This window comes from Bombus pascuorum, chromosome 7 (assembly GCF_905332965.1).
Source record: "Bombus pascuorum chromosome 7, iyBomPasc1.1, whole genome shotgun sequence".
NCBI lineage: Eukaryota > Metazoa > Arthropoda > Insecta > Hymenoptera > Apidae > Bombus > Bombus pascuorum.
Genome location: NC_083494.1, coordinates 2,723,787 through 2,739,445, shown reverse-complemented (window position 1 = coordinate 2,739,445; position 15,659 = coordinate 2,723,787). Strand labels below are relative to the sequence as shown.

General features: G+C 31.8%; 2 protein-coding genes across 6 annotated transcripts in view; both read right to left on the bottom strand.

The window, feature by feature from the left end:
* LOC132909010 (uridine phosphorylase 1) overlaps window positions 1-12,056 on the bottom strand; it is a 49,453-nt gene extending 37,397 nt beyond the window's left edge. Inside the window, exon 1 of the mRNA XM_060963585.1 lies at window positions 11,832-12,056. Coding sequence (XP_060819568.1) covers window positions 11,832-11,866 — 35 coding nt within the window. The 5' untranslated portion in view covers window positions 11,867-12,056. The remainder of the gene's footprint in view (window positions 1-11,831) is intronic.
* A 1,096-nt stretch (window positions 12,057-13,152) lies between these two features.
* The window catches only part of LOC132909012 (guanine nucleotide-binding protein G(q) subunit alpha), a 67,657-nt gene continuing 65,150 nt past the window's right edge, over window positions 13,153-15,659 (bottom strand). For 3 of the 5 annotated variants that reach the window (XM_060963592.1, XM_060963588.1, XM_060963590.1), the window contains one exon: window positions 13,153-15,366. In XM_060963592.1, coding sequence (XP_060819575.1) covers window positions 15,284-15,366 — 83 coding nt within the window. In that variant the 3' untranslated portion in view covers window positions 13,153-15,283. The remainder of the gene's footprint in view (window positions 15,367-15,659) is intronic. The other 2 variants (XR_009658476.1, XR_009658477.1) reach the window with 2 other exon arrangements.

Here is a 15,659-nt window from a genome sequence, read left to right as displayed (position 1 = left end):
CGCAGACCATATTCGTCAACTTTTCCCTGATGGAGACACAATTTATGGATATTATATTCGATTTTTATGAAAAAAAGAAAAACTCTGAACAAGAAACGTATGCTGCCAGTGCGTCGAAAGAAAACGATCGAATGTGGATTATTGAGAAGTTGTTGACAACAAATGAAAAGAAATGAAAAAATAATTATAATTATTTACTTAATTACTAGTTACGTTTTATACTCTATCGTTTATACTAAACACTTCAAATAAACATAGAAATCACAAGCATACTAGAAATCTTGAACCCCTAGGCATACAATGACGTCTAGATGTCATCCATTTCGTGTGCCATAGTAGACTTTGAGACGTGAAGAACGTCCAGAAAGAAAGAAGACTCATCGATTCTGTTTTATTTCAAATATTCTTCTATCTATTTATAACGCTTATGTCCTGTATCCTAAGTTGCCTAATTCAACAAAGCAATCGATTGTAAATTTTCGATGGAATATCGCAGAAGATATGCTACACAATCTGTCTCTTCCTAATTATTCGACACGCGGTAGATCGTGGCAAAGTGAGTGTCCAACTCGGCTACAGGCAAAACATTGGGCACATTTTCCTGAACATATAACTTCGACTAATAAAAAGGAACATCCTGCGAAAAGATGCCATGTGTGCGTAAAAAATAATATAAGAAGCGAAACAACGTGGCAGTGTAAAACATGTCTAGTTCCTCTACGTGTTCCAGAATGTTTTGAAATGTATCATACTTTATAGATGTTGAAGTGACCACTTCTAAGAAAACTCTACATCTGATCTTTTTATTTTTCTCAAGCACATACCGACAACGTATGGACAATAGATTGGGACGAAGGCAACCCATAGGCAGTGGACAGGCGATGATGGCTTTGGGGCTTTCAGTCATAGGGTAACATTGCTAGCGTGCGGATCAGAACCAGCTCAAATTATATTCCTACCTGTACTTACACTTCTCAAACACGAAAATGGCACCCCGCTGGGGATAGCCATCCACATGCTATATTTTTTTTATTTTTTTTTTTCCTAATAATTAAGATATAATACTTTACCAAATGTCCTTCAGGACAAATTGTAAAAACCAAAATAAATTATAAAAAAAAAAAAAAAAAAAAACACCTGTATTAAAATATATTTTCTACTTTATAATTTATCCACGCACGTCTAATAACCTCAACAATAGAATTATTCATTTATTATTTTATAATGTTACTTAGTTACTGTCCATTAACATTATATATCAACCTGATTAAATAACTTTCGAAATAAAATGTTCTGTTTCTAAGCTTGCGTATAACTGTTCAGTTGAACCAGATTAAATAGTATTCTTCGAACGCATCAAATTCCATTTTATTTGTACGTCAAGGGGTTAATTTCCCTCCACCTCGAGCGTTAATTTTGCGGCAAAGGGTTAAGCGGTCGATGGATCCGCTCAACAGCAAACCACGCGTCATAAACTTCGACACCAGATGGGAGCTCGACAATAGACCACCGGATGATGTCCTGATGGCGCGTTACGCTACGCACCCTTTGACCAGGTACGCGCAAGACGCATCACCTACGAGACACCTACGACAGTTCGACAGTCATAGGATTAGACAGACAGATCCCCATTCGATCTGTGTTGTTTTGCGACCGTTTTCAGGTCAGAAGAAGAAAGAAAAGACAGTATCGTATAAAAGTACCGTTTTTGAGCTACTTAAGTTCAATTATAAATTGTAATGTTAAAAATGTAAACCCGACAGAAAATGTTGTATGGCTATGTTTTACCAAAACCACTTTCAAACAGAAGTTTCTTGTTTAATAAATAAATATTTTTCTTGGCCAATAAACATTATATATGTCGGAGATGAAAGAACATCGGGGCCTTCCTTTGGGAAATTTTTGGGAAAATCCCCAATACTTTAATCTAGACTTTTTATTATAGTTATCCTTAAATAATAAAACTTAGAAGTAGTTGTTTATGATTTAATCCGATTATGTTTGCCCGAGATTTATGAGAATTAGGCTTGGGCTCGAAGTGACACATCTGGTCGCTAAGCCACAGTCACGGGATGGACGTTTTTACCTAAAAGAGGCAGTTGTATAGCTCTCCTTAAAAATATAGTTGACCCAAGGGGTACAGAGAGATATATAGAAAAGTACATAAGTTTGGTTCGACTTGGACTTTTGACAAGTAAGCGCATTTGCTATCCTGTTGACTGTGTATTCGTTATTGAACCTAAGATTATTGTCATTAGCATCTCGAGTATGTAATCGTCATGTTTAATTATCAAATTCTGTAATAGTCACGTAATCATCTTGTAAATTTATTATTATATTCATTTAGTGACTAAGTAATCATTATTATTATAATATAAGTCTTTAGTGAGAACTTATTATTGTGTAGTGAAATTGTTTATTGTTAGTGAACTTTATTTTGTAATACTCATATTTGTACCATTAACTATCTTGTATACAAAAAAAAATGGCTAAATCCAAATGAAGGTTCGTTAAACGCCCCTAACGCCAATGCTAAAAAAAACTCGATATATATATACACAGATTCCCATCTCACAAGGAAAAACATCGACGAAGACAAACGTCCTGGACTGATATCCGGAATATAAGCACCAGGTGCTTCGAGAGAAGCAGGATATTCAGCACGCTTTTGATTACATTTAAATTCTCTTAGTTACGTTAATTTACTTATTTACTTCTTACACATTTCATAACTCTTACACACGTTTATACTAGAACACGTGAAATAAACATAGAAATTACAAGCATAGTAGAAGTCTTTAAATCTCCCCCTCTACCTTGAGCGTTAATTTTGTTCAAGGTTTGCAACCCTAATTGAACAGTTGCAACGAGACTGATGGCCATCTATAGTTGAGAGGCCGCAACATAGAGCAACAAATGAGAATATAGAATGATGAAAGTATATTAAGGGTTGAACAACAGATATTAATTATTTTGAGGAGCGAAAATCAGATGATTCGTGTTAGAAATTCTAAATTAGGATACATAATTATGTGTAATTATTTTATATAATAATTACTGAGGTGAATGTAGGTCGTGATAGTTGTTGTTGCTGGTGCAAGATGTCGGTTGCTGGGGTACTGCTATATTTCTTTCTAATTTAGATACGTGGAAGAAAAATCGGAATTTCGGTCGCCGGGATTTGAAACCCGGGTTCCGAAACGTTCGTAACCTAAGGCGCTAACCACTGCGCTACCGTCGTTCGACAATAGATACTCATAGAATTTTGTATATTCTGAGAAAAGGCCTTATTTTTAGATAGCTGTAACTATGTTTACGATGTTTCAATCTAAAATCTACAAGTGAAATTAGAAATTATATTGTACCACCTTCTTCATATTTAATTAATTCATTAGTATCTGATTCATGTGTAATTATTTTTCCTAATATGAGCGTCTTACGTAAACAACATTCTGCATAGGTACAAGGTGACGATACACGTGAACGAATAAAAGTAGCTTTTAATAGAAATGCACTTATTTTCGTACATATCAATTCTATTGGTTTCTTAATTAAAGTTTGGAGAAATAAATATGACACGTTACTAGAAATGTTTATTTCGTTTTTTTGTAGTAGTAAATGTCATCTATGTTATTCGCATTTCTATTGATTTTTTTTTATTTTTTGATTTATGTTTTTTATCTGAACTTAATTTCTTCGACGTTCCGAGCATAAAACAAAGGCATTATCTGGCAAAACGATCATTTTCTGTTATCAAAGGACTTAATACGATATCTTTCTCTGTCGAATATAATCAGCAAATTTGACAATAAGCAATAATCTTTAATATATATTTGATAATATTATTATAATATAACAAAGTATAATTAACAAGAAGAAAATAACATCAAGAGCCATATATAGCTAATTACTAAACCTTACCATAATATTTCCACAATTATTACTAATTATTATTATACAACTTACACGCTGATAAAAACTTCACTCTATACTTTATTTCTTTAGCAGAAAAGTTCTCACAGACGTGAGAATATTAAGTAGCTACAGTGGCACGAAATGCGAGATAAAAGTAAAAAGAAGAAAAAAAGAAAAGAAAATCAATAAAGCTGCAAATAACATAGATGACATTTCCCTCTGCAAAGAAGAGAAATAAACATTTCTAGTAGCGTGTCATATTTATTTCTCCAAAGTTTAATTAAAAAACCAATAGAATTGATAAGTACGAAAATAACTGAATTTCTATTCAAAGCTACTTTTATTCGTTCACGTGTATCGTCACCTTGTACCTATTCCGTCTACGGAAATGCGACAGAAAGTGGAAATCGATAAGGTTCGGTGAAACCGCCATGGAATATCTGAATCTCCATGCATATACAGGGTGTCCTGATATACCTGACTCTGTCATCTTTAATTACTCTCTTATTTGTGATGATACGAAAAAAGCATGACACGCCGATTCAAACAAAAACACTGAAATACAAAGACACATTTGCGTTTTATTGACGATTCTTAATGTATCGAAATTTCGTAACTTTACGCATTTCGTTGTAAGATGCGCGTAATAAACTAAGCATGCAATTTTTAAATGCGCGTAATAAGCTTATTATTATGTAAATTCTATTTTCAAGACTCTTGTACGCTGTATGTGTACATACTATGGATGCGGAAAGTATTCGTACACTTTTTAAAACAGCATAAATGTTGAAACGACTTGATGTTTTTTTGACGAGTTAGAAGAATTAATTTACTACGATGTTGTGTAAGAAAATTGTTGAAAATGTTGCAGTTGGTTGAAATCGCGAAGAAGAAAGTAAACGTCGCTTTTTACAACTTCCTCGTCTGAAATGAAAATTTAATTTCTGAAGATCTATGCCAGTTATATACGGGGTGTCTCGAAAATCATGGTACAAGCGGTCGAATGGTGATTGTACATGCAAAAATAAGTCGAAAAAGAAGAGTAACATTCTTTCGTTCGAGACTCGAAGATCCGTCAAGTGGATTGTAAGTTTCCAGGTATCCGGATATGCTCGCGTATTATACGAAATTGAAACATATCAGATGTCATCAAATTTCTAAGAAAGATGAATCACAATAAGACCCAAAAAACATAATCCTCAATTTCGTTTTCTCATATTGGTTTATATTTAAGTCGTTATCTACCTAAATTCTGTTAAGCGCACATTTTTTATCAAAACACGTTTTCTCCTTTCTCGAATTATTTAGCAAACTCTAACTAGTAAATCTCTCCCTGCTCGTATTGTTATCGCTAGTAACCAAATACGCGCATTTGATGCGGCGTTAAAACCTATACGAAAGAGGAAGAAGAAAAAAACATTCAGCGTGTCCACTCTGTCGATACTTCATAATCGATGAAATTTCAAACGTCGTTTTAATTCCTCGAAACTCTTATATCTTGAATTTCGTTAATGCTAAACTTATTTTCCGATACATTGGTTCGTCTTGTTTTGCGATAACAGATGTCCGATGCGTCGGAAATTCGCGAACTTTTTTCCACGAATTCTCGTTGATCTTGCAAATGCCTAGCTTTTTTATTCAGCTGCATTCAGAAGCATTATAGCTCCATATGAAGCGACATTTTTCAAATCGGATCGCTTCTCACCCTCTTGAAACACAACAGATGATCCCGACGTTCGACCCTCGTTGTCATAGAGACCGAAGAATCAGATACACGAGAGGGTGCGGCGACTATGCTATACATTCATGGTAAACAGTGCGAAACAAAATTTTGAATAGAACCGTTGGCTTTCGAGGTTGCTGGGCAAACATCGAAGTTATCGTCCATTGCAATTATTATCTGTCCAAAGAGAGGATATGTTGTCAAATAGAATCTACACACAAATAATGTATCTAGCACGACGATAATATGTAGATTATTTTAGCAGAAAATACGCGTATGTATTTTGCAACGCGACAGATTAATTAATTACTTATTTACATAACGGAACACGTTTTGTTGAACGTTTCGAATATCAGCAACATGATGAGAGAAATATTTCATTGGAAATGAAAGAAACGACCTTTTGTATGTTTTTTAATGTGATGTCTCAGTAAATAGATTTTTTGGAAAATCTGTTTGTATCGTCGTTAGAGAACAGAAAATTCATTACACCATTGCTCTGGTAGTTTGCCAGATATTTCAGAAAATACGTTGTCGATCCGAAATTTAGGGAAAGAATATTTTTGCTTATATTATATATTTGTATAATATCGTAAAAATCAGTATGTCATTTGAGTGACGTTCCTCTTAAATGGCACAAAAGTAGTAAAAACATTTTAAACATTTTTTAAGATCACAAAAATATGATACTCTTTTAATCATTAAAATATTTACTCTACCTTATTTTGAATTATCTCAAAATTTTATAATACTAAATTACTAAATACATTAAAAGTTACACGTAAATACTACATATACGCAATTATAGAATAGAATATATAATTATTTTCTAAATAAATTGTATATATATTTTATTCCATAATTATATATACGTAGTACTTGCCATATATGTAGCTTTTAATACATTTAATAATTTAATGTGTTTGCGGGTAAATATTATATGTAAATATTCTAAATACATATGTACGTGTATATATATTCCATTTTATAATTACATATATATATATAGTATTTACCATATATATTGTCTTTTTAAGATATTTAGTAATTTAGTATGTTCAGTAATTACATGTTGCCCTTAATGTATTTACATGTTAATAAATAAAGAATTGTGTATATTTATTGATTTTTCCTGCGCACTCTAGCAGATTCTTGCTGGTTAAAAATACTCCTGTTGTGTCAAATGTCTGTCAAAATTAATTTTATAAAAAAAATCAGCGAAGATATAGCATTATTTTATTACTTAAAATCTGCCTTATTTAGTTCTCTTTGATATTTTATTCATACTCATGCGTTATACTATCTGCAAATCTTTTAACGACTAGGCTAAGAAATCCTTCTACAATGCAAAACAACGTTCGAAATAAGAGATACATTTTTGAGGATGAAAAGACTTGCGTTACCTCTTCCTAACCTATTCCTATCCAGTGAAAATATGAATGAAGAACATAACGAATAGCGCAGGAATTATCGCAATTAGCTGATAATTTATTCGGGAAACCTAGCAATAAATTCATCTGCTAAAAATTATTCTTAACTTTTACAAATTAGAAAGCGAAAAACATTGCTGAATTCTCTGCGGAAACATTTAGAGGTTGTCACGCAATTGCATACCCCTTACATAAATGGCGGCAATTTTTAATGGCGTCACTTCTCTCCTCTCTTTTCGTTAAAACTTTACCGACCGCTAGCGATTCAACAGCATACGTATGTTTGACCTGCAGCTCAGGCGCAGATTCTGTTTCGGTTTAGACTCTCCAATTCCATTCTTTTCGTTCATCGCGAACGGTAAGTTACTAGTTATTACTATTCAAATAATGAGAAAGATTATCGGCGACAAAAAGCCAATTGATAAGCTCCCAGTCGGTAAGCGTTGGCGACAAAAACCGATTAATCGGCTATCTGTCGGTAAAATGTTAATATTCAAAGACATGAAAAGAAGGAACAACTCGACTGTTCCATAAGAACGATACAGAACCAACAAAGGTAAAGCACAATCCATATTCGCGTAACTTTTTATGGGCACAACGAGAAGGTCGCTTTACGTAACTTGGGTTTCCAAATAAAACGGTATCACGTTGCACTGATACGAACTTGATACACGCGTTAGCTATATTGCTGCCGTAACGTATTAAAACAGGTAACCTTCTTTTATTTTTAGCGTACGCTTTATGCACTGGAGTATCTCGCAAAAAAATTAAAATTCAGTTCTTGTTAATATGAAAGCGTCGATGCTCTTAGCCAGAAGGTGCACTTAAAAAAATTCCCTTTCTCCATTTTAAGTGGGAAATTTTTAACTAGTCGATGAATTACGTTTGTAATTTTTGATTAGTCAATGAATTATATATACATACGAAGAAAGTATTTCCACAACGAATTTTTAGCTATGAAATTCTGCATTATTTTCGAAATATCGAGTCCAGCAAAATTGCAATTCCAAAAGTTATAATTTCACATATTGATGCAATTTATTATTTTGCGATAAAGATGCTTCGCTTATGTCGCATAAGAAAACTTGTACATTTACTATATGAGAGATACGAGAGACGAATATTCGAGAAAGCTTGTCACGACATCTGCAAGACACTTAACAATCAAAGTTAAAACAAACTTTTAAAAGACTTTCGAATATTACGTCTCAGCTCGCCAATTTCCTTATTCGTCCATACAAAAATCAAAAGCGAAGAACAGAATAACAAATTGAAAAATTATCCAAGTTAGGAGAGGTTAGGAAAAATCTACGGAAGTTACGAAGATGATGTTTATGAACGGTGAAACGTTATTGTTAAGGTTAAATATCGCGCGACTATCACGGATATTGCGTGCGAAAAATATTCCGTGAATATTTCAGAAAACAAAAGAAAACGTATATTATGTAGGAGAGTAAAAAAGAGATATAAAAGCACGATAAATTTACGAAAGAATAAAAACACGAAAAATACGTAATTTTCTTAAGAGTATCAACATTTAATCTTCGTACATGCGATGAATAGCTTAAATAATTTAATTACGTAGATATCTTAAGGAACCTGAAGTATAGAAAATTCTAATTTCGGCCAAAATTTAATCAACTGAATGTAATCGAAACTTCCTGCGAGTTCGCTAGTTGATTAGCAAAATAATATTGTCGAACCTTTTCGTGTTAGAATTAAGAAATACGACGACATATATCTTAAATAATCTTCACGTTAATTTCACGTTAATATCGGATTACATTGTAATCGTACACGTGGCTCGAAGATGCGATAAATTAGTCAAAGTGCAAAAAGATCGAACATAGATGGAACAAAGATTATAATCTATTAAACTGTCACAATGTAAGTATTAATTACGAGATAAAAGGCAATCAGTAAACACGAATTGTTTTACAATGAGACAAGTTAGTTAATTTCAGTTTCACGAAAATCTAATATTTCCTCCAGTACTCCAAAGTTGCTATGTGCAAATGTATAGATCTATTTTTTGCATATTAATAGATAAAAATGGTTCTAAAGTCACGTTTCCATACCTTGGACTTAAAAAAAAAAAAAAAACACAAATAACATTAAAATTATTGTGAAATCAACAGACAGAAGAAGCATAGACTATAGCTACCGAAATAGAATGATATATAAGTAGAAAGAAATGTGAGATATTTTATAATTGAGAACTGACTGAAATGGGAGACTCGTGGAAAAGAGACATTTATTACGCAATAATCTAATATTAGAATAATTGATCGTATTCGGACGTCGATACCATGCGATTCTAGTTTGATAAAAGGTACGTTACAAATGAGTTAACTTCAAAATTATCACATAACTTTTGAATATATCATGCAGAAACTCTGGAAGTAAATAGTGCGCTGTTGTTAGTTACATTAGTACCATTAACTTAGTAGTCTCGCGTTACCATGCATACATAGCTGATATTAATTAAAAGTTTCCAGAAGTTGCTCTTTACAAAATTTTTCAAACTCTTCTCTGTGTGAACTAAAACCCCCAGGTTAAATGATTTATTTATAATAACGTAGTAAATAAAGGTAGTTTTATTTACAAATTAATTTTTCTGGTAATTTACCTATAATAGAAAAATATGTTTAAAAATTCTCTGTATTCTGATAATGTTAGGTAATTGTCTACGCTTAAAATTTTGTTTAAAATTTTTAAAGAAGAAAGTGAGAGTCGACGTTCTTGTTCGTATTTATATTATCAGTGGACAGATATAAATAACGTTATCTAAGAAATAAGTTGGTTAATTAAAATGCAAATAATAATTGCAAATAACGTATTTAACAAAATAACGTGTTAGAGATCAAAGAGTCGATTTCCTACAAGCTTTTATAGAGAACATATTCCTAAAATGTAGTTGTAAATAATTTTAAAATATTTGTAAGGTATGTATTTTACAGTTGCAATGCGAAAAATCAAAGATAAAATTCAACAGTTAAAGGGAAAGCAAAAAGAAGAAAGAAATGTAAAAATTTCCAAACTTTTCACAAACTTATTTTGCATTTAGAATTAAACAACGTTTATAGATTTGATTTGCTCTATCGAGAACATTACGTGTTTTAATAATACACGACTACCGTGTAAATTATTAAATTTACCGTAATTAAATTATTAAATTATTAAAATAACCGTAAATTATTTAATTAAACTTCTCTGTAATTTAACAAAACGTAACAGAAAAAGGAAGAACAATTTTAATTAGAATTTACCATACTCATAGTTGACGATACGATGCAAAACATTTATACAATCTATAATACACAATTAAGGCGATATACACTTTTATCGATTAAAAAATAATTATTTTTGAAATTATTTTTGAATTAAAGTCCTGTCTTCTATCAATGATTATCAATGCGCAGAATCTATCCGATAAATGCCAAAATTTACACCTATATAAAGATTACCTATATCTACTAAAAAACACCAATGGTAAAAGTTACGCTTATCGTTAAAAGCATTAAAGCATTCGTGTTCAACTTAATCAGGGTTATGCAGCAAATGCTCTCATTTGGTACTCCAATAATGGAAAGTATATGCCATGAAATTCAAGGTGAATCGATTGAGGCCTTAATACATCCGAATTATTTAATCAAATTAATTAATTAGGGTGTCCTAAATAACTTGGCCGTTCCCATTTGAACGAGCACACGGGTGATTAGTTCGAGGACAAAAAAGAAATGATATACGCATGACACACAATACATGGTTAAACCTATCACATCGATCGTCCACTTCGTTGCTGACCAGTGATAGCTAAAGTAAATGTCAAATCTAATTTACGTCTTTCAATTATTTCCATCTTAATTCGTTTTCGGGAATATTTAAATATATACAACTAATAACTAATACATATTTCGTTTTCTATACGTTTTAATTTTCGTATTTAAATTAAGTTGTTTATTAATGCGTTAGCTCTACGGTGTAATATTTCTCATAAAATCGTATTTATTTTATCTATCGAATTATTTCACATGACATTTATCTATATTTTCTATCTATATATTAATTCAATAATACTTCTCCAAGAAACTAACCTTTCTAATATTTTTTAATATTACGAATTCATTCTTATTTCCTAATAAATATTAAGTCTATTATAAATATCATAAATGTCAGCAGGCTATTTGTGAAATCAAGAAAATTTATAAAAACGTAATATTTCTACGCAATAAAAGCGCAAAAAATTTAACCAGTATCGCAATTTCATTACTCCCATAATTCCATGTAATCAACTAACCGTCTTAAATTTGCCCTTCCTCTTATTCATTTCTATTATTGGGAAAATTTATTTTATATTTCAAATGTTTAAGAAATGCAGACATCACGAGTAGAAACACGATTAATTGTTAAGTAGGTTACATGTGATATGCATGTTTATAAATTAATGTACAAAGAAAAATTGGATTTCTAAAATCACATGGACCCTCGTACACTTGTAGCTCATACAGCGATCTCGCAAAGTTTCGAAAGAAATGTAATGAATACACAATCGCGCAAACTACTTTACTTTGGTCAACCTGTCCTTAACAACTGTCGAGATATAAACATTTACGCGAGAAAAGCTTCTTATTTCATAAAATGAGTTACAGACGCTGCCAAGCCCCTTATTACAAGCTTAACCAAAAGGGAAGTAACTCTCATTTCAGGAGAGTCGAAACTTAAACGTAGAAAATATAATTGCAAGCCACAGAAACACTCACTCGTCAATTTCCTCCTCTTCTAGTAGAAGACTCATCTTTTCACTTGCGTGCCTTTATTCACTGTAGGAGTCGACTCGAGGAACAAAGCTCAACTCAATCTACTGTAGGGGTGTAGTCCTTTCGATGATCCTCCGCAGGACTATACTTGCAGAAACGATAACGCTGTCCGTACACGTTGCGCGCGCGCTGTTTCTCCTTACCGCATCAACATCCTTTTCACAGTGTGACATTTTCGCCTTAAGAGAATGACGTGATGTTTGAAAATGCGCCGCTAGGCGGCCCGTATTCTCATTGGTGTACGTAGTATGGCTACCATTTTGTGCGCCAATTACAAATCCCTAATAACTCACGGCTAATATATAAACTGCGGATTTTCATGCGTACTTTTATAACGCTAATTAAATAAACGAAGTCTAAGTAGAAGTCTATTTCATCCACTGGATATTATAATAACTACTATACTTTGGATATTTTGCACTTATATTTTTATATTTTTGTATATTATGTGGATTTTAGCAATTTTGAATTTCCTATAAATCTGCAGTTTACTAATATATTACCATTCTGTTTATGTACGAAGATGATTTGATTATATCACGTATTTTAAACAAAATTTATGTAACACATATAACATATATAGCATATAGTTAAAATGCTGCATAAAATGTGCTTGTTAATCATTTCTTGCACAGATATAGAGATTAGAACATTTTGTTATAAAATCTTATCTCTTTTTCTTATAAAAATATCGTTACATTAATAAAATGGTAATTTTTGAACTTTCAAAATAACGATGTTATTATACACTACGTATTATTTGATATGTAAAATGTTATTTACTTTTTAAATAGTAAAATTAACTATTCAAATCAGTGAATGATTAAAGGAATTACAGTTAACCAGTTTGAAAGATTCAAATAATTAGAAATGTGAATAACTACTACTTTTTTTTGTATAAATTTAATTCGTTGAAATAATTTCTTAAATAAGAAGTGGTATGGTAATTTATAATAAATAAAATGAATAAAATTTCCATTCGATTTAATTGTTATGTATTATAATAAGATTATGTAAAAAGCGGTAATAAGAATTTCACAGCACACTCTTGAACGAAAATATATTTTTTTTAATAAACGGTAACAGCTCTTACATAACGAAAACAAAATATAACTTAATAAACTTTAAATATAACTTCTTTATTAAGATACATAATTAAACACTTTTTTTCATATAAACAGGATCAGGGATTATTATTTTACTCAAGGATCACTATATTTTCAGGTAAATATACGGAGTAAATGCGGTATCATGCATTGATATGACTGTCATAAAATGCATTTATTTTTATCATTAATGTATATTATTTATTATAAATAAGTTAGAAACATTGATCTCATTTAGAGCATAATATATGCTTACATTTTATACACACAGAAAGAATACTCAACATATTATGCTTTAAGAAAAATGTATACTTTCGACAAAAAAAGATTTACAAATGAACTATAGCCACATATTCGCATGTCAATCTTACATTCAGAATCAGGCAAAAGAAAACCTGTTCGTCTCAATCAATTTTTAACTTTTGTTAAAATGTTTCATACATTCTGCATACATATCATGCAACTAAATTCATTCTCTCATTCCCATTCTTTCTCCCTTTCTCTCTCTCTCTCTCTCTCTCTCTCTCTATCTCTATCTATCTCACTCTCTTTCTCTTCCCTTTTCGCTCTCTCTCTCTCTCTTTCACCACTCTCTCCCTCTATGTCTTCTTTTCTCTGACTCTCATCCTCTTCTCCTCCCTCCATTTCTCTTTTTCTTTCATCTTTACTACCATTTCCCTCACTTCGAATTTGTTTTTTCTCCCTCACACTCTTTAACCATTCATTCCCTAAAAACTAACTAAACAATGAAATTAATATTGTGTTGTTATTAATATTATTATTATTATTAATATTATTATATTAATATTATTATTCAATATTATTTGTTGTTATCTTTTAATATTATATTTTATTCAATGTATTTATATATTTTTTCTTTCATATAAACTCAGTGTTTCAACCAAAGTGGGTATGACATACGCTGCCCAGTGCGCGTGAAGTGTTAGCAGTATCAAGGTTAGACATTCAGGATATACATGTCCAGACGTCACACCCTAATTCATTGATTTGACCAACACCATAACGTTTATTGTGCAAGTACTCTCTAGGTTTGTGCAAAGCAGTTTCTATCACCTTTATACAAATATTCTTTCGGTAGAACATCAAAAGGTGGCACAAACAGCAGTTAATTGAACCATTAGAGAATACAAGCAGTGGGCAGCGCGCTAGCCAGCATGAGCGAGCGCAGGCAGTGAGCAGTTGATACATACATACACTGTAATATGGATACAATGCGAGCTAGGGCCATACGTTCTTAAACCATGTCCCTAGCTACACGATGCTGTGTCAATAAGCGAGGGCTGGATGAAAGGAAAACCAGTGTTGTGATTAAGACTTTTACGTCGTTCGTAAATTGCAGACTTATAACTGTATGGTATAAGATCGCAGCCCTCGCATTTTTTACACAGCCTACGGAGAAAAAAGACAGCAGAAGAATCTGCAACCTTTCACCTCCTAAATTACCTAAAATCACATCAAACAGATGTATTCTAATAATTTCTTAATATTGAAGGGTGGTAAAATTTCCTTCTTGTTGGTTTTATGTTGCTTTCTTTAATGCTAATCTATGCTTCATTTTATATATTATATATAACAATATTTATACGATGAATTATGAATTTGAGTCACATGCAGAAAGAACTTTGACTTGCTTCTGGCACAGATAAAAAAACACTTTGGCTTTTTGCATCTAAGAAAGGACTGCAATGAAAACACCACACTAGTAAATGGCACTAAAATTACTCTCACTTGTGTCACCGACTACTTGTGATTAAAAAGCATTTGTCCTTCTTCTCTTCAGTTTCTTGCTGAGATCTCTTGATTTGAGATGAACACTTGGACAGACATTTTATGGCATGGCTGCACTCTATCTTATACGTTTATTGATGTGTTGCTCGTGGTATTATTATATAAAAATTAGACGATTACGCAGTCAGCCAGGCATGATTGACTAAACTAATCTATAAAAAGGTAATAAATTCAACAAATAGAGTACGAAACTAAATCAATTTGTTGGTATTGACAGTGAGAAGGTTAGGAAAGAACGTATAACGCTCAGATTTAGGTCCATATTTGTTCATCGCTGTTACCTCCGTTATAAATTTTACTAATCAATAGTTGGTACACTTGTAATGGAGCAGCGACAGTACACTGATGGCACCAGAAATTACTGTTCATTTTCTGCCTTTTTCGTCTTTCCCATTTTTAACTTAACAGAGTTCACACTGATACCTTGGTCAGGGTATAAGAAAAATTCTTGAGTCCATACTGAATTTTGTGTATTGCCATCTAAACCAAATTATATTCTTTTAAGTTTAACTGCAGAATGGTGTCTTTCACTGCTGCAAATACAAATCTGATGTTTTCTGTATCTGTAAGAGAAAACAAGTGTAAACATTTATAATTTATAAACTTGAACAATAATAATGTAGTTAATCAGTTAATTAAGCAAGAAGCATTAGTGACCATTAAAAATTGTTTAGAAACGTTGAAACTTTTGAGTAATTAATATCTTTCATTGAATAGTAATACAACAGTATATGACAAATCAACTTACCCTTAAGTGGAGGGTGAGAATAAGCTTGAAATTCATACACATGCAACATGCAATTTTTATCTTCTATATATAAAAATTCACAAAAACACTGACACATATATGATATAA